Source organism: Mesoplodon bidens (genome assembly GCF_964165515.1).
Source record: "Mesoplodon bidens genome assembly, chromosome: 1".
Taxonomy (NCBI): Eukaryota; Metazoa; Chordata; class Mammalia; order Artiodactyla; family Ziphiidae; genus Mesoplodon; species Mesoplodon bidens.
This window is the reverse complement of record NC_138176.1, coordinates 136,016,931-136,042,480: the sequence shown is the minus strand read 5'-3', so window position 1 is coordinate 136,042,480 and position 25,550 is coordinate 136,016,931. Positions and strand designations below refer to the sequence as shown.

At 38.1% G+C, this 25,550-nt stretch overlaps 1 protein-coding gene across 4 annotated transcripts in view; it reads left to right on the top strand.

The window, feature by feature from the left end:
• PAICS (phosphoribosylaminoimidazole carboxylase and phosphoribosylaminoimidazolesuccinocarboxamide synthase) overlaps positions 1-19,702 on the top strand; it is a 50,154-nt gene extending 30,452 nt beyond the window's left edge. For all 4 annotated transcript variants that reach the window (XM_081251203.1, XM_081251201.1, XM_081251202.1 and 1 more), the window contains 7 exons: positions 2,113-2,291; positions 9,937-10,116; positions 10,213-10,326; positions 11,180-11,263; positions 12,208-12,388; positions 13,892-14,050; positions 19,021-19,702. In XM_081251203.1, the coding sequence (XP_081107329.1) occupies positions 2,113-2,291; positions 9,937-10,116; positions 10,213-10,326; positions 11,180-11,263; positions 12,208-12,388; positions 13,892-14,050; positions 19,021-19,187 (1,064 nt within the window). In that variant the 3' untranslated portion in view covers positions 19,188-19,702. The remainder of the gene's footprint in view (positions 1-2,112; positions 2,292-9,936; positions 10,117-10,212; positions 10,327-11,179; positions 11,264-12,207; positions 12,389-13,891; positions 14,051-19,020) is intronic.
• Positions 19,703-25,550: the final 5,848 nt, after the last annotated feature.

Below are 25,550 nucleotides of genomic sequence, written 5' to 3'. Positions count from 1 at the left end.
TCAGGTCCAGGCTCCATTACGGATTGGCAGCATGACCTAACTTATTAAGTTACTTAACTGCTGTGAGCCTCTACTTCTTTCACTGTAAAATTTGAATAATAACAGCTACCGCAAAAATTTTATGTATGGTTAAATGAGATAATATGTAAAACACTTCGGGGACTTCCCTGGTAGTCCAGTGGCTAAAGTCTTAGCCATGCTCCCAATGCAGGTGACCTGGATTCTATCCCTGGTCAGGGAACTAGATCCCACACGCATACTGCAACTAAGAGTTTGCATGCCGCAGCTAAAGATCCCGTGTGCTGCAACTAAGACCCGGTGCAGCCAAAATAAATAAATAAATATTTTAAAATAAATATTTTAAAATAAATAAATAAAACATTCAGCATGATGCAGGGTTTCCATAAATGTAGGTTCCCTTTACATATGGATACACACATATGTACATAGATAGATACATACATAAGATCAAAGATCTTCAGTCCTTTCCTGATAAGAAAAATTTGATCTTATTAGAGGTTTAGATGGGGATTGGAGGTACTAATATTGTAGCCCAAAGATGAGCATTATTATGTTAAACCCATGCAGGTTTCCAGGAGATACTTTAATTCACGTTAGTGCTATGATGTAATAACACGTCTAGGAGAGGCAGTATAGCATAGTGGTTAAGTGAGCAGCTTAAAGAGTTCAGACAGTGTGGGTTAGAAACCCTGCTTTACCTAGTACTAGCTGACATAAATCCTGTGTCTCTGTGTCTCAGTGTTGTTATCTGTTTCTTTGGATGAACATCATACCTTATCAGGTGCTATGAGGATTAAGCAAAAAGAAAATAAATTTATAATGCCTAACCTAAAGTAGGTCTTGCAAAATTGTGGTAAAATATACACATAAAATTTACCATGTTAACCATTTTTAAATGTACAATTCAGTGGCGTTCAGGTACACTGACAATGTTGTGCAACCATCACCACTATCAACTTCTGGAACTTTTTCATCATTTCAGACAGAACCTCTGACCCCTTAAACAATAACTCTCCCCTGATAACCTCTATTCTACTTTCTGTCACTATGAATTTGCCTATTTTAGGTACCTCATATAAGTGGAATTATACAATTTTCACCTTTATTTCACTCAGCATAATGTTTTCATGAATCATTCATCATGCTGTAGCATATATCAGAATTCCCTCCTTTTTGTGACTGAATAGTAATTCATTGTGTGTAAACTACATTTTGTCCACTGCATTCATCTGTTGTTAGACACTTGGGTTATTTCCCCCTTTTTGGCTATTTTTAATAATGATACTGTGAACATTGGTGTACAAATATCTGTTTGAGACCTTGCTTTCAGTTCTTTTGTGTATATACTTAGAGTGGAATTGCGGGATCATCGAGCTTATAATACATTGTAACTACTATAAGAGAGGTGGTTATTTTCCAAGGCCGCCACATAAACTAGCTCTTTATCTTAGTTTTCCAGTGACAGCTTGCGTAAGAGTGAACAGAGGACGGGCAAATATTTTCTTTGCTTTTGGCCAAATTGGCCTCCATGTTCCTGCTGCTACCTGTTGAATGCTTTTTTCAAGGACTCTTTGCTTTAAATATTGAGAGAAAAAGGCTGTCCAGAATTTAGGGCTGTATCTGATTATGATAAATAGATTAATATTTTACAAGGTCCATATAATCCCGGACCATAGAATGAGAATTCTGCCACCAGATCTGATATAGAGATAATTTCGTGCCACTTAGTCATGTGCCTTGTACAAAGTTAGGTGCACAGTGGCAGAGGATATAGTATTTTTTGAACAGATGAATGATGGTAAAAACATTGGGACTCAAATTTTTGATCCAGCTTGCCTTGCAACATTAACATGAAATATGCCGGAATATTTTGATAAGCAGTAGAAAGCCATATTAATACTTTTTTTTCCTACGTCTGCCTTTTTTTAAAAAATTACATTTGTTTTTGATAGTGCTATTTAAGGGTAATGCATTTGGCTACATAGGCTTTTTGTTTTGTTTTTTGTAAAGGGTAGAGTTTTATTATGCCTCAGATCTCCCTTTTGAAATACAATTTTAATGCTTTTTTTTCTTTTTGTCATCAATCTGTAGGTATCAAAACTGCTTTCGCCAGAAAATGTGGAGAGACAGCTTTCATTGCACCTAAGTGTGAAATGATTCCAATTGAATGGGTTTGTAGAAGAATAGCAACTGGTTCTTTTCTCAAAAGAAATCCTGGTGTCAAGGAAGGATATAAGTTCTACCCACCTAAAGTAGAGATGTTTTTCAAGGTAATTATTTTATACCTCCCTGTCTTACTATAACATAGCAACAAGTTTATTACAAAGTCAAAAGATTTAAATATTGTCAAAGCTTTTCATACTACAGTTGTCATTCCAGAAATATTTGTCCAAAATGTACACTTTAATTAGCAATGATAATTCAGATTTTTAAGAAAAAGAAAACCTTTGAAAATCTGCTTATCTTATTTTGGACCAACATGACTAACAAAATGAACAGATTAAAATTAGCAGTTACGAGTCACTGGGAGAGCCTTTCCCAGAAGCATGGAGTGACACTTTGTCCTCAGGAAAAGGTGTTTATTGTTTTTTGAGGCGGGTTGTGGGATCTTAGTTCCCCAACCAGGGATTGACGGTGTGCCCTCGGCAGTGAAAGCTTGGAGTCCTAACCACTGGACAGCCAGGGAATTCCCAGGAACAGGTTGGTGGGAAGCCTGGGTGAAAAAAAGAAGATGAACACAAGAACCAGATTCAAATCACCTGTACTCTTTGAACCCTATTAGGTGAAGCCAGAGTGAGGCCTTCACATAATGAGATTGAACTGCCTGTTTTCTAAAAGGAAAACCAATAGAAAGATTAAAGAAAAAATTACTGTTTTCTACAGTCGTGTAGCTGACAGGGTTGTGGTGCTCCGGCCAGGTGTCAGGCCTGAGCCTCTGAGGTAAGAGAGCCGAGTTCAGGACATTGGACCACCAGAGACCTCCTGGCCCCACCAGTCGGTGAGAGCTCTCCCAGAGATCCCTGTCTTAGTGCTAAGACCCTGTTCCACTCAACGACCAGCAAGCTCCAGTACTGGGCAGCCCATGCCAAACAACTAGCAAGACAGGAACACAACCCCACCCATTAGCAGAGAGGCTGCCTAAAATCATAATAAGTTCACAGACACCCCAAAACACAACACCAGACGCAGTCCTGCCCACTAGAAAAACAAGATCCAGCCTCATCCAACAGCACACAGGCACCAGTCCCCTCCACCAGGAAGCCTACACAACCCACTGAACAAACCTTACCCACGGGGGGCAGACACCAAAAACAACAGGAACTACAAATGTGCAGCCTGTGAAAAGGAGACCCCAAACACAGTAAGTTAAGCAAAATGAGAAGACAGAGAAATATGCAGCACATGAAGGAACAAGGTAAAACCCACCAGACCAAACAAATGAAGAGGAAATAGGCAGTCTACCTGAAAAAGAATACAAAGTAATGATTGTAAAGATGATCTAAAATCTTGGAAATAGAATGGAGAAAATGCAAGAAATGTTTAACAAGGACCTAGAAGAACTAAAGAGCAAACAAACAATGATGAACAACACAGTAAATGAAATTAAAAATTCTCTAGAAGGAATCAATACCAAAATAACTGAGGCAAAAGATGGGATAAGTGCCCTGGAAGATAAAATAGTGGAAATAACTACTGCAGAGCAGAATAAAGAAAAAAGAATGAAAAGAATTGAGGACCATCTGAGACACCTCTGGAACAACATTAAACGCACCAAGATTCGAATTACAGGGGTACCAGAAGAAGAATAGGGAAAAAAAGGGACTGCAAAAATATTTCAAGCGATTATAGTTGAAAACTTCCCTAATATGGGAAAGGAAATAGTCAATCAAGTCTAGGAAGTGCAGAGTCCCATATAGGATAAATCCAAGGAGAAACATGCCAAGACACATTAATCAAACTATCAGAAATTAAATACAAAGAAAAAATATTAAAAGCAGCAAGGGAAAAGCAACAAATAACATACAAGGGAATCCCCATAAGGGTAACAGCTGATTTTTCAGCAGAAACTGCAAGCCAGAAGGGAGTAGCAGGACATATTTAAAGTGATGATAGGGAAAAACCTACAACCAAGGTTACTCTACCCGGCAATGATCTCATTCAGTTTTGATGGAGAAATTAAAACCTTTACGGACAAGCAAAAGCTAAGAGAATTCAGCACCACCAAACCAGCTTTACAACAAATGCTAAAGGAACTTCTGTAGACAGTAAACACAAGAGAAGGAAAAGACCTACAATAACAAAACCAAAACATTAAGAAAATAGTAATAGGAACATACATATCAATAATTACCTTAAAAGTAAATGGATTAAATGGTCCAACCAAAAGACATAGAATGGCTGAATTGATACAAAAACAAGACCCGTATTTATGCTGTCTACAAGAGACCCACTTCAGACCTATGGACACATACAGACTGAAAGTGAGGGGTTGGAAAAAGATATTCCATGCCAATGGAAATCAAAAGAAAGCTAGAGTAGCAAATCTCATATCAGACAAAAATAGACTTTAAAGACTATTACAAGAGACAAAGAAGGACACTACAGAATGATCAAGGGATCAATCCAAGAAGAAGATATAACAGTTGTAAATATTTATGCACCCAACATAAGAGCATCTCAATACATGAGGCAAATGGTAACAGCCATAAAAGGGAAAATCGACAGTAACACAATAATAGTAGTGGACTTTAACACCCCACTTTCACCAATGGACAGATCAACCAAAATGAGAATAAATAAGGAAACACATGCTTTAAATGACACATTAAACAGGATGGACTTAGTTGATATTTACAGGACATTCCATCCAAAAATAACAGAATACACTTTCTTCTCAAGTGCTTATGGAACATTCTCCAGGATAGATGATATCTTGGGTCACAAATCAAGCCTTGGTAAGATTAAGAAAATTGAAATCATATCAAGTATCTTTTCCAACCACAATGCTGAGACTAGATATCAATTACAGGAAAAAAACTGTGAAAAAATACAAGAACATGGAGGCTAAAAAATACACTACTAAATAACCAAGAGTTCACTGAAGAAATCAAAGAGGAAATCAAAAAATACCTAGAAACAAATGATAATGAAAACACGACAACCCAAAACCCATGGGATGCAGCAAAAGCAGTTCTAAGAGGGAAGTTTATAACAATACAATCCTACCTCAAGAAACAAGAAATAAACAACCTAACCTTACACGTAAAGCAATTAGAGAAGAATAAAAAAAACCCCAAAGTTAGCAGAAGGAAAGAAATCATGAAGATCAGATCAGAAATAAATGAAAAGAAATGGAGGAAATGATAGCAAAAATCAATAAAACTAAAAGCTGGTTCTTTGAGAAGATAAGCAAAATTGATAAACCTTCAGCCAGACTCATCAAAAAAAAAAAGGGAGAAGACTCAAATCAACAGAACTAGAAATGAAAAAGGAGAACTAACAACTGACACTGCAGAAGTACAAAGGATCATGAGAGATTACTACAAGCAACTATATGCCAATAAAATGGACAATCTGGAAGAAATGGAGAAATACTTAGAAAAACACAACCTTCCAAGACTGAACAAGAAAGAAATAGAAAATATAAACAGACCAATCACAGACACTGAAATTGAGACTGTTATTAAAAATCTTCCAACAAACAAAAGCCCAGGACCAGATGTCTTCACAGGTGAATACCATCAAACATTTAGAGAAGAGCTACACCTATCCTTCTCAGACTCTTCCTAAATATAGCAAAGGGAGGAACACTCCCAAACTCATTCTACAAGGCTACCATCACCTTGATACCAAAACCAGACAAAGATGTCACAAAAAAAGAAAACTACGAGCCAATATCACTGATGAACATAGATGCAAAAATCCTCAACAAAGTACTAGCAAACAAAATCCAACAGCATATTAAAAGGATCATACATCATGATCAAGTGGAGTTTATCCCAGGAATGCAAGGGTTCTTCAATATATGCAAACCAATCAATGTGATACACCATATTAACAAATTGACGTATGAAAACTATGTGATGATCTCAATAGATGGAGGAAAAGTTTTTGACAAAATTCAACACCCATTTATGATAAAAACCCTGCAGAAAGTAGGCATAGAGGGAACTTTTCCTCAACATAATAAAGGCCATATATGAAAAACCCACAACAAACATCGTTCTCAATGGTGAAAAACTGAAGCCCTTTCCACTAAGATCAGGAACAAGACAAAGTTGCGCACTCTCACCACTGTTATTCAACGTAATTTTGGAAGTTTTAGCCACAGCAATCAGAGAAGAAAAAGAAATAAAAGGAATCCAAATCGGAAAAGAAGAAGTAAAACTCACTGTTTGCAGATGACATGATACTATACATAGAGAATCCTAAAGATGCTACCGAAAAACTAGTAGAGCTAATCAATGAATTTGTTAATGTCGCAGGATACAAAATTAATGCACAGAAATCTCTGGCATTCGTATACACTGATGATGAAAAATCTGAAAGAGAAATTAAGGAAACACTCCCATTTACCATTGCAACAAAAAGAATAAAATACCTAGGAATAAACCTACCTCAGGACACAAAAGACCTGTATAGGGCTTCCCTGGTGGTGCAGTGGTTGAGAGTCCACCTGCCGATGCAGGGGACACGGGTTCGTGCCCCGGTCCGGGAGGATCCCACATGCCATGGAGCGGCTGGGCCCGTGAGCCATGGCCGCTGAGCCTGCACGTCTGGAGCCTGTGCTCCGCGATGGGAGAGGCCACAACAGTGAGAGGCCCAAGTACCGCAAAAAAAAAAAAAAAAAAAAAAAAGACCTGTATACAGGAAACTATAAGATACTGTTGAAAGAAATTAAAGATGATACAAGCAGATGGAGAGATATACCATGTTCTTGGATTGGAAGAATCAACATTGTGAAAATGACTCTACTACCCAAAGCAATCTACAGATTCAATGCAATCCCTATCAAACTACCACTGGCATTTTTCACAGAACTAGAACAAAAAATTTCACAATTTGTATGGAAACACAAAGGACTCTGAATAGCCAAAGCAATCTTGAGAAAGAAAAATGGAGCTGGAGGAATCAGGCTCCCTGACTTTAGACTATGCTACAAAGGTACAGTAATAAGACAGTATGGTACTGGCACGAAAACAGAAATATAGATCAATGGAACAGAATAGAAAGTCCAGAGATAAACCCATGCATGTATGGTCACCTTATCTTTGATAAAGGAAGCAGGAATATACAGTGGAGAAAGGACAGCCTCTTCAATAAGTGGTGCTGGGCAAACTGGACAGGTATATGAAAAAGTATGAGATTAGATCACTCTCTAACACCATACACAAAAATAAGCTCAAAATGGATTAAAGACCTAAATGTAAGGCCAGAAACTATCAAACTCTTAGAGGAAAACATAGGCAGAACACTCTATGACATAAATCACAGCAAGATCCTTTTTGACCCACCTCCTAGAGTAATGAAAATAAAAACAAAAATAAACAGATGGGACCTAATGAAACTTAAAAGCTTTTTGCACAGCCAAGGAAACCATATACAAGATGAAAAGACAACCCTCAGAATGGGAGAAAATATTTGCAAACGAAGCAACTGACAAGGGATTAATCTCCAAAATATACAAGCAGCTCATGCAGCTCAATATCAAAAAAACAAACAACCCAATCCAAAAATGGGCAGAAGACCTAAATAGACATTTCTCCAAAAAAGAGATACAGATTGCCAATAAACACGTGAAAGGATGTTCATCATCACTAATCATTAGAGAAATGCAAATCAAAACTCCAATGAGGTATCCCCTCACACCAGTCAGAATGGCCATCATTAAAAAATCTAGAAACAATAAATGCTGGTGAGGGTGTGGAGAAAAGGGAATCCTCTTGCAGTGTTGGTGGGAATGTAAATTGATACAGCCACTATGGAGAACAGTATGGAGGTTCCTTAAAAAACTAAAAATAGAACTACCATATGACCCAGCAATCCCACTACTGGGCATATACCCTGAGGAAACCATAATTCAAAAAGGGACATGTATGACAATATTCACTGTAGCGCTATTTACAATATCCAGGAAATGGAAGCAATCTAGGTGTGCAGCAACAGATGAATGGATAAAGAAGATGTGGCACATATATACAGTGGAATATTACTCAGCCATAAAAAGAAACGAAATTGAGTTAGTTGTAGCGAGTTGGTTGGACCTAGAGTCTGTCATACAGAGTCAAGTAAGTCAGAAAGAGAAGAACAAATACTGTATGCTTACACATATGTGGAATCTTTAAAAAAAAAAAAAAAGTTCTGAAGAACCTAGGGGCAGGACAGGAAAAAAGACACAGAGGTAGAGATTGGACTTGAGGACACGGGGACGGGGAAGGGTAAGCTGGGTCGAAGTGAGAGAGTGGCATTGACATATATACACTACCGAATGTAAAATAGATAGCTAGTGGGAAGCTGCCTCATAGTATAGGGAGATCAGCTTGGTGCTTTGTGACCACCTAGAGGGGTGGGATAGGGAGGTGGGAGGGAGACGCAAGAGGGAAGGGATATGGGGATATATGTATACATATAGCTGGTTCACTTTGTTATACAGCAGAAATTAACACAACAGTGTAAAGCAATTACACTCCAATAAAGATGTTAAAAAATAAGTAAATAAAAAGTACAATTAGCAGTTATTAGGAAGAAAAGTAATAATGTAGTAAATTTTTAAATCTATTATTGAAAAGTTTGAAGTAAAGGCTAATAAGGGAGCCTTTTTATATTTTTTTTTTGGCCACACTATGTGGCTTGTAGGATCTCAGTTCCCCGACCAGGGATTTGGACCCAGGCCACAGTAGTGAAAGCCTGGAATCCTAACCAATATGCACCAAGGAACTCCCAAGGGATCTTTTTATATTCTAATACAGAATAACTGTTACTCTCAATGTTTCTTATAAGCAGAAACATAAAATAAAGGATGTAGGAATCAACAGTCATGAATTTTTATTGGTTTTCTTTATTGAAACTGCTTTTTTCTTTTCATCTTTGTTTACACTGTTAAGTATATTTCTTCTATTTCAGAAGCGATGTTATTGTTGCTTTTTATTTTATTTATTTGTTTGTTTGTTTATTTATTTATTTATTGGCTGCGCTGTGCAACTTGTGGGATCTTAGTTCTCCAACCAGGGGTTGAACCCAGGCCTTCGGCAGAAAAGCACGGAGTCCTAACCACTGGACCACCAGGGAATTCCCTGCTGTTGCACTTTTATTCAGTGAACTGCACAGCTTAAAGCATTATTTTATAATTATACAAATCAAGAATCCATAAAAGAAAAATTTCATGTTCAGTTGGGACACTACTTAGAATAAAATGAAAGTATTTTTTTTTTCATGCATCTCTTTACTTTGCACAAAGTCTCTTGAATTATCAAGTAATGTCCCTGAGGACTTATAGTCTTGTATGAATTCTTATCAAAAGTAAGGTCAGGGGATTATGAAAGTTGCATTCTGGAAAGATTTTGGTGGACTAAAATGTGTTTTGGCCTTCTTACCATCTCTGTTGCCTCTGATTAAGGAAAGATAAAAATCAGAAACTTGTATTTAAATTATTTATATATGGAAAGCAAATTCTTTACAAATACTTTATGACATAGAATAAGTTACCCCAAAATTTTGAATTTTAAAGTAGCTATTGAAAATAGAAGAGTTTAAAATGATTGCTGTGAATTAAAGGGTATTTTAAACAAACATTAAATCTTTAGAGAAAATGAATATTTCTGAGGAATTTATCGTGCTCAAGGGAAAAAGGACTTTAGTTTATCTGAAAAGTTCAAAATTTTTGTATTTAATTGTACTTCTATATTTTTTTCTCAGGATGATGCTAATAATGATCCACAGTGGTCTGAGGAACAGCTAATTGCTGCAAATTTTTGCTTTGCTGGACTTGTTATAGGCCAAACTGAAGTGGATATCATGAGTCATGCTACACAGGCTATTTTTGAAATACTGGAGAAATCCTGGTTGCCCCAGAACTGTACACTGGTTGATATGAAGGTACAAATGAAATGGAGTTTTGAAAGTAAAGGTTATAACCGAGAAATGTCTTTAGTAGTAATTTTGAAAAACTCTTTGGTGATGTGCTATTTCTAGATTGAATTTGGTGTTGATGTAACCACCAAAGAAATTGTTCTTGCTGATGTTATTGATAATGATTCCTGGAGACTCTGGCCATCAGGAGATCGAAGCCAACAAAAAGACAAACAGGTAGGTAATGCTTCAGGTTTTCTTTAATCTTTTGCGAGATCAGGCTGGGATAGAGGAGAAAGGGAAGATGGGAGGAAAAGAAAAGTCAGTTATTGTTACTTATGATATGAACCTGAGTTGTTGATTGCTATTTATTTTTAAAGATAAATATCTCTTGTTTCATATATCATGGAAAAAAGATAGGAGTGATACTTTACATTTATGAAGCAGATTTCTCATTTATTATTTTAATAGACTCATGCAGAGGAAGTATTATCCTTGTTTGGCTAATTGAAAACTAAGGCTCTAAGATGATAGATATCTTCACAGTTACAAGAGTAAGTGGCAGATCTGGAACTCGGGTCTTGCAGATCTTATCAGGCTCCATATCTGCTCTTTCCTATGAAAAACAAAATTAGGGCAAGACCCTCTCTATACTTAATACATAAGAATTGTCAGGGCAGCTAATTGTAGTTGCTGGTGTAGTAACTCAAATGAAAATATAAGTATACATCACTATCTGAACTTTCTCTAGTCTAATTCAGGAATTGAATTTGTTGACTCAGATATATCCTTTGCTATGCAAACTCTTCATAATCTGTACCCAAAACTCAGAAACCAAATAATTTCAGATAGGAAGAATATTACTAATGGAATACTTTACCCAGTCTTCTTTTCTATCAGAAAACTCTGGCTCTTTGAATTGACTTAGGTCTGGGAATTGGGTGAGAGGTAGTGAGTCTCTATAATGGTGGCTCACATCAGTCATCTCTGCTTACTAGATCTAGTTGCTGGGTGTTTTTTGGAGGAGGGAGCAGGGGGAGTTCATGCACATCTAGTAGTTATATTCTAAACTTTCTATCTTATTTTCTAGTCGTATCGTGACCTCAAGGAAGTAACTCCTGAAGGGCTGCAGATGGTAAAGAAAAATTTTGAGTGGGTTGCAGAAAGAGTAGAGGTAAACCTTTTGTAATAAATCAGTATTGATTTTATGGGGTTTTTTTATTGTATGTTTTTCTCCAAGAAAATCTTGCTTCAAAAAGAAAAAGAAAAAAATGAGAGGGTGCAGTGCTTTTCTTTTTTCCAGTGACTTTAAAGAAAGGAGCACCTTTAAAAAACTTACCAGCTGAACTATCCTCACTGGCTTACTGGAACTCCCTGCTATGAAACTGGCCAGTCCTCATCTCCCAAATCCTGTTGGGGAAATCTGGAATCCTTTCCTCCCTGCCCCCTATAGGAGAAGCCTTACATTTCCTACCCACCTCCACTGCTACTCAGAGTTCCACTAGCAAGAGTTTAGAATTGGAACTCCATGTGACATTAAAATGTCACTCTAAAATTTATGGTATTATTATTAGTATAATTCCATGGAAATTGAATGGGTTTTATGGTTATCCAAGGGTAGTAACTACTTTTTAGAACATCATTTCCATAGGAACATGCATTTTGAATTCCAAGCAACTAACTTAAAAAGATTTATAATATGACTTCTATTATGGCTGATTATACCTTAAAACCCCCATTGAACAGAATGTACTAAAAATCTTCAATGACATATTTTATATTGTATCTTCCTGAATATTAATTAAAAGGTTTGAGTATTTATCCTTGCTTTTTATTACAATAGTAAACAATTTATCTGATTAAAAATCTTACTCATTAGGTCTTAGTTATGAAGACCACTTTCCTTTGTATAGAGAGGTTATTTTGAAAAATAAATCCTCTATCATTTTGTTCTGCTTGTCTGTCTTAAATTTGGTCTATTAAAGGAAATATTGTGGCAGGTTGTAATTTTACTATAAACTATAGCTCTGTAAACTGACTATTCTTACAGTACTCATTCCTATATTTATTCATGTTTGTCTTTGCCTTCTTTTGCATATTCATGTTTTTCTTTTCCAGTTGCTTCTGAAACCAGAAAGTCAGTGCAGGGTTGTAGTACTGATGGGCTCAACCTCTGATCTTAGTCACTGTGAAAAAATTAAGAAGGCTTGTGGAAATTTTGGCATTCCCTGTGAACTTAGGGTAACATCTGCCCATAAAGGACCAGATGAAACTCTGAGGATTAAAGCTGAGTATGAAGGTAAATGTAGAATAACTAGAGCGTTTCAGGAAGTTCTCCTGATTTTGCCCCAAATTTTATGTTTAGACTAATAATGCTGAAAAATAGTTTCACCACATTCCAAGGGAAAAAATGTGATATTCTAGGCTTTCATGATGTTTATCTCCAAAAGTTTTAAGGTGCTCTAGGAGCTTATAAAAGAATGGACCAGGGAGAAAGAACTGAAAATGCAAGCATGGGAGGAAAATGAAGACTAGCATTAGTCTTTACCTAATCCCCTCAAGCATCATTTCTAATATGCTCCAACAGAAGATAGGCCCCATGTCAATTACAGGAGGGCCTAGGGTTGAAGCAGCAGATCCTCTCAAGTATCTTTAAGGAGGCATTTCCTGGGAGGCACTCAAACATGAAATTAAGGAATAATTTCAGAATTTAGTATATAAAAGAAATGTCTTGATGGGATAGCATCTAAAATTTGGAGCCCTGTAGGTTGGAATGTTTCTCAACTGGAAAAAATATTGGTTGAGCATTCCTTCTGAAGGTAGTTGCTATAGGAGCATAGTTACTGAATTTTGGAGGGTTTTCGTTTTTAGGGGGTGGGTGGGAATGTCTCAGACCTCTTTGATAAGCTAATAAAAGCCAGATCTCTTTCTCCAGAAAAATGCAAATGTAAAATTTTGGATTCTAAGTTAGGAATCACTGTTGTAGGAAACAAAGGAATAACTTATGAATTTATGAAAGAATAAAATATTTATGAGGTATGTTTAAAAATATATTGAAGGGTCTTAAATATTTGGGTACTATATTATTGAATTCAGTTCCTCAACTCTTATTTCAAGAAGTGTCACTAAACGCATATATGTGGAACCTAGAAAAATGGTACAGATGAACCGGTTTGCAGGGCAGAAATTGAGACACAGATGTAGAGAACAAACGTATGGCCACCAAGGGGGGAAAGCCGCGGGGGGTGGGGGTGGGGGTGTGATGAATTGGGCAATTGGGATTGACATGTATACACTGATGGGTATCAAATTGATGACTAATAAGGACCTGCTGTATAAAAAAATAAATAAGATAAAATTGAAAAATTAAAAAAAAAAAGTGTCACTAAACCTCTAGTCTCTATTAATTGTGTCTCCCATACCCTGTTGGTTGAAAGACACCAGGACAGATGCCGCTTCAGGTGGTGTCATCCTTTGCTTCAGTGAGCCAAAGCAGCAATAGTGGAAGGGACCTTTGAACCATTCCCTCACTCACACCCTGGTGTTATACCTCCTTTATACTACAGATCTCAAAGATGGCCAAACTTCTTCTTGCTACTTCATTACTTGATATACAGTAAGTGGCAGAGTGAACCTTATATTTTGAATATATATTTAATAATAGTGTCAGTATAGTGCTTTTTCTGGAGACTACTGTTAAAGAACTCAAGGAGTTACTACACATGGGCCCTTTTTTTTTTTTAAAACCTATCTTTAAATCTCTTGAGTGCTTAGCCTAATTTTAAACTTGTAATTTGCCTAGGGGATGGCATTCCTACTGTATTTGTGGCAGTGGCAGGCAGAAGCAATGGTTTAGGACCAGTGATGTCTGGTAACACAGCATATCCAGTTATCAGCTGTCCTCCCCTCACTCCAGACTGGGGAGCTCAGGATGTGTGGTCTTCTCTTCGATTACCCAGTGGTAAGATAATTGAATTTTTAAAAAACGTTTACTAAAAAGTTTCAAATATGCACTGTAGTAGAGAGAATAACATAATGAAATCTCACATACCCGTTACCCAGCTTCAGAAATTAACATCTTGTTGCATCTATAGCCCTCTCCTGCTGGATTATTTAAAGCAGATCTGAGAGATTATGGCATTTTATACTTCAATATTTATGTATGTCTTTCTAAATGATAAAGACTCTAGTTTTAAAATCATAATTATGATACCATATTCACACCTAAGAAAAATTAATGGTAATTTCTTAAAATCTAATTTCCAATTAGTGTTCATTTTTCCAGTTGTCTCATTTGTTTTTACAGTTTGTTTATTCAAATTAAGATCCAACATAGCCCTTATATTGCATTTAGTTGATGTATCGCTTAAGTCTCTTTTAATCTTCCTTTTTTTTTCCTCTTTCATTTCTCCTATAGAATTTTCTGCATTCTGGACTTAGCTGATTACATTCCTGGGTGTTGTTTAACATGCTCTTCCATCCCCTATTTTCTGTAAAATGGTGGTAAAATCTGTAATTAGATCAAGTTCAGATTTGGTTTTGGTTTTGGTTTTTTTCCCCACCCAAGAATACATCATTCATGGTATTTTGTTGTTTGTTTTGTTTTGTTTTTTGTAAATGTGATTGTTACTTCTGTAGAGGAAATACAATATTTAAAAATTAGGGATTAGAATAATTAAAACCAAGGAAGTTTCATCAGTTGGCTGGCTGAGCAGGATCTCATAAAATAACAGTATTGTGTGCTCATCATGGTCCAAGATAATGATCTGATCTATAAGGCCTAAGTGTCAATACTGTTTTAGTAAGAGTCGATTTGTTTATCACTTAATAAACCTCATATTTTTCTCACAGTCGTGTAAGTGTAAATCCGCTCTTGATATGTGTTAAGTAAGGGTGCCCTCTGACATGTTCCCATATGGACTGGCTTCTCTCTAGGCCTGCGGCACTGCTCGTCTTAGGATCTCTCTCTACAGCATCCTGGACATTCATTTTGCCTTTCTCTAATCTCAGATCTCCTGTTTCCTAGGTCCCCTATCTTTACCTTCTTGGTTTACTTTTTGTTGGAGAGCATTCTAGTGAACTTCCTGAGGAAAGGGTACAGAAGATAAACTTTTTGAGACCTTGTATACCTAAAACGTTTTTATTGCAGCTCAGTCTGATTTGATAATTTAGGAATAGAATTCAAGGTTGAAAACTATTTTCTGTCAGAATTTTTTCTTTTTTAAATTTATTTATTTTATTTATTTTTGGCTGCATTGGGTCTGTTGCTGCTCGCGGGCTTTCTCTAGTTGCAGTGAGCAGGGACTACTCTTTGTTGCAGTGTGCGGGCTTCTCATTGCGGTGGCTTCTCTTGTTGCAGAGCTCGGGCTCTAGGCGTGCGGGCTTCAGTAGTTGTGGTGGGCAGGCTCAGTAGTTGTGGCTCGCAGGCTTTAGAGCGCACGCTCAGTAGTTGTGGTGCATGAGCTTAGTTGCTCCGTGGCATGTGGGATCTTCCCGGACCAGGGCTCAAACCTGTGTTCCCTGCATTGGCAGGTGGATTCTTAACCACTGCGCTACCAGGGAAGCCCTGTCAGAATTTTGAGGTCATTACTCTGCTGTCTTCTAGCTTCCAGAGTTATTGAGAACTCCAGGGCCCTTCCACCATTTTGGTTCTAGGTCATTTATGAATTTTGTTTCTTTCTGGAAACTTCTTGGATCTTTTATCAATCCATTATTCTTAAATTTCACGAAGATGCGTCTTGGTGAGTGTTTTCATCCTGAGCTTGTAGTGGGCTCTTTTAATCTGGAACTTTGATTCTTTAGTCCTGGGAAATTTTCTTGAAGTAGTTAATAATTTCCTTCCGCCTCCGTTTTCTTTCCTCTTTCATTTTTGGAGTTACTTTTCACTGCCTTGATTTCTATTTTATTTTCTTATTCTTTCTTTTTTTTAACATTTATTTTATTTTTGGCTGTGCTGGGTCTTAGTTGTGGCATGCGGACTTCATAGTTGCGGCACGTAGGATCTTCATTGTGACATGTGGACTCTTAGTTGCAGCATGCATGTGGGATCTAGTTCCCCGACCGGGAATCGAACCCGGGGTCCCTGCATTGGGAGCATGGAGTCTTACCCACTGCACCACCAGGGAAGTCCCTGTTTTCTTATTCTTGTTGCCATACTTTCTGGAAGATCTCTTCAACTTTAATTTCAACCCATCTTTTACATTTCAACCCATCTGTTGAGCTTTTCATTTTGAACGTGGTATTTTGAATTTCTTACAGCTCTTTTTTGTTCTCTGGTCTCCCCCTACCACCTCCCCAAACATCCTTTTCTTGTTTAATCTTTGCAATAACCTCCTTTATCTCTCTGAGATTATTATTGTTCCTTTCATATTAGTTCCTTTCCATAGCTGTTTGCTAATAAGCCTTGGCTGTTTTCTCTTGTTTAAGAATGGCACTGTAAAAACCAATTGAAGGGAGTTCCCTGGTGGTCCAGTGGCTAAGACTTCACACTCCCAATGCAGGGGGCACAGGTTCCATCCCTGGTCAGGGAACTAGATCCCACATGCGTGCTGCAACTAAAAGATCCCACATCCTGCAATGAAGATCCCGCACACGGCAACGAAGATCCTGTGCGCCGTAACTAAGACCTGGTACGGCCAAATAAATAAATATAAATTTTTTTTTTAAGTGTCCTAAAAAACCAATTGGAAGCTCTGCAAGTGGGTAGGGCTTGTCAAAAGTGGCCTCCACTGTGAGTGATCTTGTAGGGTCATTCTTTGAATTAACCCCTCACATCAGTGTCTTTGATCTTTTCTCATGTGTTGGCCAGAATTACCCAGAGAACCTTTTCAGTCTCAGTCTCCTGCCTGAGTTTGTTAACGTGTGCAAACTTAATCCCATGTTTTCACTGTGGCATTCCTTGCTTCACCTGTGCCCGGTTGGCACAGAAGTCTGGACTAAAGTCTGTTTTGCCTCCAGAAGAATTTAAAACTCTGCCACGGTGCAGAAGGGGCCATTGTTCAGGTACATAGAGTGGGGAGGAGGATCTGATGGCCTTACTTCTTCTTGACTTTCACTCAGTCTTCTTCTTTTTAGCCCCATTTTCAACCTGATTCCTCCCCTAAAAGGTATCTGGTGTCACCAATTCCTCAACCTTTGAGTGGGTTCTGTAATGTCAGGTTGCTTCTCATCTTTCCCTGCTTCTAGTTAGGATTAAATTTTCTTGGTCTGCTAAGTTAGTTACTACTCCATTTGCCAAAATGTTATTGCTGTTATCTCTTTGTTTGTGTATGTTTATTTTCTTTATTCCCTTTACTGTTGTTTTTATAGGTTTCAGAGATACATACATCTTGTGACTAATCTATCTTTAGCTAGACTGATCTGATTATATCAACTTCCCAAGTTAAAAATCTATAACTATAGATGAAACTATACCCAAATTTATGCCAGAGGAATAGTATAGATATTATTATCCATGGAGCTTAGAAAAGGGAATTTTGAGCAAATGTGTGGCAGTTTTTACCTAGTAATATCCAAGGAGAGACAGAACCTAGAATATTTTTAGATTCTGATCATTAGAATTGGGGAGAATCTTTTGAGGAATGTTTTCACAGTGGCCTGTGTAAGATCCTAAAAACTCCATTCCTCTCACTCTTATGGCATGCTCACCAGGTAACTTAATTTTTTGCTAATTAGGTCTTCTTGACATCAGAAAGTGAGTCATGGGCAGTAGGCACAGGTATTTCAGTTGCTAGAGTGGAATGCTCTACCTAGTTTACTACTACTACTACTAATGGTTGACATTCATTGAGTATTTACTATGTGTCAGGCACTGCTCCAAGCACTTTATCTTATTAACTCACTGAATCCTCACATAAGGTAGCTACTAGTTATCATTCCCATGTTACAGATAAGGACACTAAAATTAATTTGGCTGATGTTGGTTATGTAGTAAGTAGCAGAGCTGTGTAAATTGATTTATTAATACAAATTAAATCTTGTGATTTATACTTTAGCCTGTTCTTATTGGGGAAAATGAGAGTCAAAGAGCCTGATGAATCCCAAGAGTATTTAGGGAAATTGGAGCTTTTGGATCTATAATCTATATTTAGTCCTTGACTCTAATGACACAGACATAATAGTACCACCTCAAGAAACTGCCTGAGCAAACCTGTGGCCCCTGAGGAAGTTACTTTCTTAGTCTACTGTCTTTTAGATCTTATTACTATTGAATTTATTTATAATATTTCTTAAAATTATTTTATGGATTTGACTTTTCCACTGCTTAAAAATGTTAGAATAATTCAAGTGAAAAAACAAAAGGAGGGCTTCCCTGGTGGCGCAGTGGTTGAGAGTCCGCCTACCAATGCAGGGGACACGGGTTCGTGCCCCGGTCTGGGAAGATCCCACGTGCCACGGAGCGGCTGGGCCCGTGAGCCATGGCCGTTGGGCCTGCGCGTCCAGAGCCTGTGCTCCACAACGGGAGAGGCCACAACAGTGAGAGGCCCGCGTACCACAAGGAAAAAAAAAAAAGGAATAACTAGAAAATTACCAAAACAATTAACATACCTCAGGTTTGTCTAAGAACAGATGATTCTACCTCATTCCTTGTTTTATTTCTATTTCATTTCACCAGGGATTTAAAGGGATAATGTATGTGAAAAGAACTTTGAAAAAAAGTAAATTTCTTTGCAAGTGGATTCAGTGAGAAGAGTGATAGTTGTATATAAAATATCTGTTCCTGGCTGATAAATATTACTTATCATCTTATAATCACTTTATCTCTCTAAAGAGTAAAGATGGAAACTCCTTCCACAGATCTTCAGACAAGGATAATATTGTAGCTGTATTGTCTGTGGCTAGCAGGGCTTCTGAGAGTATAAAATAGTTGGGTAAGTGGTATTTTCATTATTAATTTACAGCTCAATTTTCTGTCTTTTCTTTTATGAATAGGTCTTGGCTGTTCAACCATACTTTCTCCAGAAGGATCAGCTCAGTTTGCTGCTCAGATATTTGGATTAAACAACCATTTGATTTGGGCCAAACTGCGAGCAAGTGTATTGAACACCTGGATTTCCTTGAAGCAGGCTGACAAGAAAATCAGAGAGGGCAATTTATAAGAAAGAACATCATTGCACTTTTTAGGAGAAAAACTATAAATTTCTACTTTAGCTGCAGAAAAAAAAAAGCAAGATGAAAAGATTTTAAATCAATCAGAGAAAACAAAATTCATAAGTGAATAAATGCCTCTCTAGATTCATGAATTAGTAGTATAAATGTCCATATTTATTAGTATTTCTTTATAAGTAGTGAAATTACTATACATTTAAAATTAATCTCTTACCCACATATGGTCAGTTAGGTAGGCAGTATAATTAAATATATTTCTTAAATGATAATAATGTCCTATTATAGAGCTGTAAAGTTACTAATTTCTACATCTCAGTCCGTAAGTTTTAGAAACTTAAAATGGTTGTATCTTAGGGTGGTTAAGAGCAATATAGTCCTCTTTCACATGATCTTTACAAAACTCTAGGGCATGGTTTTTTATTTGCAGTCAGTATGTCAGAAAATGATGTTGTATTTATCTCTAGCTATAGCTAGAGATGATGTTTGGGTTTGATATTGCCTTTTTTTAAGAAAAGCTGAGATTGACGCTGGGGGTAAGAAAGACATGAAACAAGATGAAGGGGCACTGTGGAAACCATGGAGAGACTTCTGAGAACTTCTCTGTTAAGGGTCAGGGCAATTTCCCATGGAAAAGAAGTAGAGTCACCTTTGCCATTGCAAATGAGTTAGTAAATCTTACTTGGCTCTGTAGGTCATAAAATTCTTTTAATTCTGATAACACATATTTTAGCCAGACTAACAATCCCCAACCTACCCTCATTTTCAAAAATTGGAATCTCCCAGTTAATACCCATAACTAGTTTCTTTCTAGTATTAAGTCTAGGTAGTATACCCAGCAAAATGCACTTCTAAAGGAGCAGTTGTTACTGAGAGGTATGATAGTTCATCATGAGTCTATAAACCATATTTGGAAATATCAGTGTTACATTATGCAGCCTTGAGGATTTTATGGATCATTAAACTTTCATCTAGGTGTCTATGAACCCCTTAAGCTTACATGTAAAATTTTATGTATATGTTCACTTCTATGAGAAGGGGGCAATCAATTTTTACGAAAAAGATGTGTCCCCCCCAAAATGTTAAGAATCTCTACTACAGATGAAATCTTGATAAAACTTTTGCCACTGGCCTACCTGGTCTATGCTTTTTCACCTTCCTCTCAACTGTTAACAAGCTGGCATCTCATCACTGATCTCTGTGGCGTATGATTGACCTAACTTCCTTTCTTGGGCTATACACCAAGTTGTTCCAACCTCAATCTTAATCATTCCTCATATTTTACTCTTTCCCTTAAGTATTGATGTTTCCTACTATTGAGTCCATTGTTTACAAATAATGGTAGGATAATTTTAATTCTTTATAGTGAATGTCTGTAGACTTGTATTTTCAGCTGTCCATTTCTGTCTGAATGCTCTAAACTTAACTCATCTTCCACCAAGCCTATATCTGGCTGCACTCACTGTCCCAAATCAGAAGCTTAATTTTATCCTTGATGTTTTTCTCTGACCTTTCATTTCTAACTCATCACCAAGTCTTGAATTTACCCTGTTTACCCATCCACTGTACATAAACCTCAAGCAAGGGTCAAATTCTGTATTAGCCTGATAATAGGTCTTCATTTTTTTTTTTTTTTTTTGCGGTACACGGGCCTCTCACTGTTGTGGCCTCTCCTGTTGCGGAGCACAGGCCCCGGACGCGCAGGCTCAGCGGCCATGGCTCACGGGCCCAGCCGCTCTGCGGCATGTGGGATCTTCCTGGACCGGGTCAAGAACCCGTGTCCCCTGCATCGGCAGGCGGACTCTCAACCACTGCGCCACCAGGGAAGCCCTAGGTCTTCATTCTTAACCCAACCTTTTTGAGGTTGATTGTCCAAGGACTTAAAACAAAAACTCTTAAATAAATTTCTTTTGCAACATAGACTCCTTTGAAAATATGAATGCTGTTGACCCTCTCCCTAGAAAATTGCACAGTATGTTTACTAACAGGTTCCATTTGTTCCTGGGTTCCTTGAAGCCTATCCATAGTCTGTAGGTTAAGAATTGCTGTTGTAACCCATCAAGGGAACTTGCTTTCCTCTTTTTCAGACTGTTGCATATCTGTACCTTTAGTTCTTAGAATGTTCTCATTTGTCATTAAAATCTACTTGTTAGTTACTAGAGCTTCACCTTTGCTTTCTCCATGAAACCTTCCCTGATAAACCTTCCAGCTACAGTGGCTACAAGTACTTTCTCTGTTGGATTGTAAGCTCCCAAAGAGGAGAAAACGTAATTCTACAGTTTATTTCCCTTACATTGTCTTATGCTCTGATGTGCTAATGCCTAGCTGTCTGTTAAAAATGGGGGAATTATAAAAATCATGTACTGCTTTGTTTTCTAAAGTTAGATCACAAGAACAATTAAAAAGATTTGATTTTAACATCTTTGAACTTGGGCTTTGAACTTAGTCTCTGAATAGTCACTGGCTGCTATTTCAACTCTTCTATCCCTACCTAGCAAAAGCTCCACCTGTTTCTGTGCAGTACATAAAAATTTCAAACACTGATTGAGACTTGTAGATAGGACTGACCTTTATCAATGGTCATTATTAGTTTCTTAATAGAGTACATATACCCTCAGTAGTATAGTTCATCAGTGCTAGAGTAAATACTTGTTTGAAAGTATTTTAACTGTTATAAAAAGTAATTTGGGCTTCCCTGGTGGCGCAGTGGTTGAGAGTCCGCCTGCCGATGCAGGGGACACGGGTTCGTGCCCCGGTCTGGGAAGATCCCACATGCCGCAGAGCGGCTAGGCCCGTGAGCCATGGCTGCTGAGCCTGCGCATCCGGAGCCTGTGCTCTGCAAGGGGAGAGGCCACAACAGTGAGAGGCCCGCCTACCGCAAAAAAAAAAAAAAAAAAAAAAAAAAAAAAGTAATTTACACAAACCTACCTGGTTTGCCATCTTTGGGTGTTTATACTTTCTGTGGGCTTATAGTTAAATAGAGGAAGAAAAATTGTGTCCAAATAACGCTGTACTTAAACATTATGTCTTAAAGCCACACTTAGAATTGCTTTAATGCCTTCTGAAATTTAAACAAAGCAGCCAAATAAAAGGTAAGGATAAGCTCTTGTGTGAAGCTTTATTCATTCATCCATGTGTGAAATACATGTTTTGCCTTATTTTATTCTAGGCCCCAGGAAAGCAACACTGAACAGAGACAAGGCCCTCGCCCTCACAAAATTTACATTTTATTGGGGATAACAAACCATAAAAGATAAATCAGATAGATTCAGGGAAGTATAAGTGCACATGAAGAACAGCCAAGGTGAGAGGACAGTGATGGGGTAAAAGGAAGGTTTTTAAGGAGAGCAGGGCAATGATGTAAAAGAGGAAGCCGTGCAAAGATATGGGGAAATAGTTTCCCAGACGAAAAACAGAAAGTAAAACAGCTTTGCCTTTTTGAGGACCTGCAAACATGCTAATATTGCTGGAGCTCTGTGAGCAATGGTAAGAGTGGAAGGAGATGTTGATGTAAGCAAAGGCTAGATAACTTAGGGCCTACAGACCACACTGAAGTGTGTCAGGAAAAACCATTGGTAAGTTTGAGCAGGAGCTGACATGATGTATTCAACAGGTTTTAAAGTATTCTCTGGCTGTTGTGTGGATTAGAGGAGAAACAAGGAGATTAGTTAAGAAGCTACTGTAGTCCAGTTGAGAGGAGATGTGACCTTCAACAAGTTAATTAAATTTTTTGTGCCTCAATTTCCTCATGTGTAAAGTGGGACTAATACTACCTACCTCAAGGTGATTATGAGAATTAAATGAGTCAATATATGTAAAGTATATCCTAGCACATGAATGCATTATGTAAAAATCTATTTGGCTGACTGTATAGAATGAGTGGAGTTGATTCCATAAAAATTACCTTGAATTTGATATTCCCTTCAGCTGATTTAATTTCTAAAAAGAGGAAAAAAGGGCAGAGAGTCAGCATAATGTGACTTAAATAAAACATGCCATGCCATAGAACATCCACAATTTCTCCCTGCCATCTTCAGCCCAGCAGTCCTTGGAAAGCCAGTGGAAACGCTTACCTTTAATGGTGCCTTTTTTTTTTTTTGCGGCACGTGGGCCTCTCTCTGTTGTGGCCTCTCCCGTTTTGAAGCACAGGTTCCGGATACGCAGGCTCAGCGGCCATAGCTCACGGGCCCAGCCTCTCTGCGGCATGTGGGATCTTCCCGGACCGGGGCACGAACCCGCGTCCCCTGCATCGGCAGGCGGACTCAACCACTGTGCCACCAGGGAAGCCCTAATGGTGCCTTTTGCATTTAACTCCTCACAACCTCAAACACTTGGGGTGGGGTTGTTAACCCAGCACTGTGGTACAGTGAAAATAGCAGTAGAATGGGAATGAAAAGATTTCCTTGGGCACATTTCTCTTTGAGCTTCAGTAACTCCTTGCACTCTGTCCTCAATCCCTCTTGCCTTTCCTTACTTTTCTTCCTAGAATTTATTACCACCAAACATGGTATATATTTGTTTATTGCCTCTCTCTCCCAACTAGAAAATACATTCCATGAGTACACTAGGTTGTCTTTGTTGTTAACTGTATCCCAAGTGACTGGTATTGATATAATGCCTGACATTGGCATTTAGAAGGCACTCAATAAATATTTGTGGAATGAATATATGTGCAAATTCCCATCGGTATGGCAACATGGACCCATACATAACTAAATATTAGAGAAGTATAACATGCAAGGGGAGTAGACAGTAACAAAAGATCATAAAGGACCTTACATGCTAGGCTTTGTAGCTTGGACTTTATCCTGAGGATAGAAGAGTGACATCAGGTATATGCTTTAAAACATCACTCTGGGGCTTCCCTGGTGGAGCGCTGGTTAAGAATCTGCCTGCCAATGCAGGAGACACAGGTTCGATCTCTGGTCCAGGAAAATCCCACATGCCGTGGAGCAACTAAGCCCGTGAGCCACGACTGCTGAGCTGGCGTGCTGCAACTACTGGAGCCCGTGCACCTAGAGCCTGTGCTCCGCAACAAGAAAAGTCACCGCAATGAGAAGCCCACGCACCGCAACAAAGAGCAGCTCCCCGCTCGCTGCAACTAGAGAAAGCCCGTGCGCAGCAACAAAGACCCAACGCAGCATAAAATAAATTTTTTATCACTCTGGTTTGGAAGACTCCTGTTTCAAAAGGGACAAATTAAATCCATACAATTATATATTGTTTGCCACAAAACCCCATTAAAAATGACAGAAGAAACAGAAACACAGGAATCCCCAGCAGAGGAATTATGAGGAAATTTCTAGAAGCTACAAAGTATATGACATCAGACTGATATAGAAATCAAAACTGTGAATCCTACATAAAGTCAATGTTCTGAAAAGAGAAATGCACTACTAAGGCAGTGGTTCTTAACTTTTGGAGGGGGAGAGGGGAGTTGGGTATAAACACCTTTGGAGAATCCAATGGAAGCTACAAAATCTTTCCTCAGAAAAATTCTAATAAAATTTTGGGTATACCAAATGTCTTCCAGAACTCCCTTAAACCCTCTGAAATCCAGGCATAATTAGCTTGAAATACATGACAGTTCCACAGCTAGTAGAAGTCCACAGCCCTTCTCATGATTTTTACTAATTCACAGAGATTATATCCTCCTGAGCTCACTGGGTCATTAGTGCTGTTTTTGCCTTGTACATACTAACCAGACATGAAATGTGCCAGGCACCATAGGATATAGCCATGAGCTGAACATAGTTTCTGCTCACAAGGAACTCACATATTAAGGGAGAAATAAGCAAAAACTCATTCAGTTAAAAAGGTGAGTACCAACTATATGCCAGGGAATGTGCTAGATCCTAGGGATGCTGCAGTGAGCAAGGCAAATATAGTCCTTGGCCTCATGGAAATTACAGTCCATCTGGAGAGAGACAGGCCTTAAACGATGAGCAGTGCTCAGAAGTAGAGAGCTCCATAAGAGTGTAATGGGGAACCTGTCAGAGTCTGCAAAGTCAAAGAGGTAACTTTTAACCTGGAACCAGAAGGATACAGAAATACTGAAGGATGAAAAGGTATTAGCTAGTTTGCTGAGAAAGAGAGGAGGGGGGAAGAGGCAGGAACTGGTAGGATCGTGACCAGAAATGAGCCTGCAGAGTAGGCGTTCAATAAAATGTCCTGTCGTTCTCATCAAGAATACTCAGTAGGTACTCGGTTTGGACAAGCACATCTAGATATTTAAGGTCTTACAAAAACTCTAAATCCCCTATATCTGTGTGTTACTTGAGTGCTTACTATGACAGGGTGGAGGAAGTATCGTTTTTCCCTATAACAATTATATATTATCCCTATTTTACAGCAGG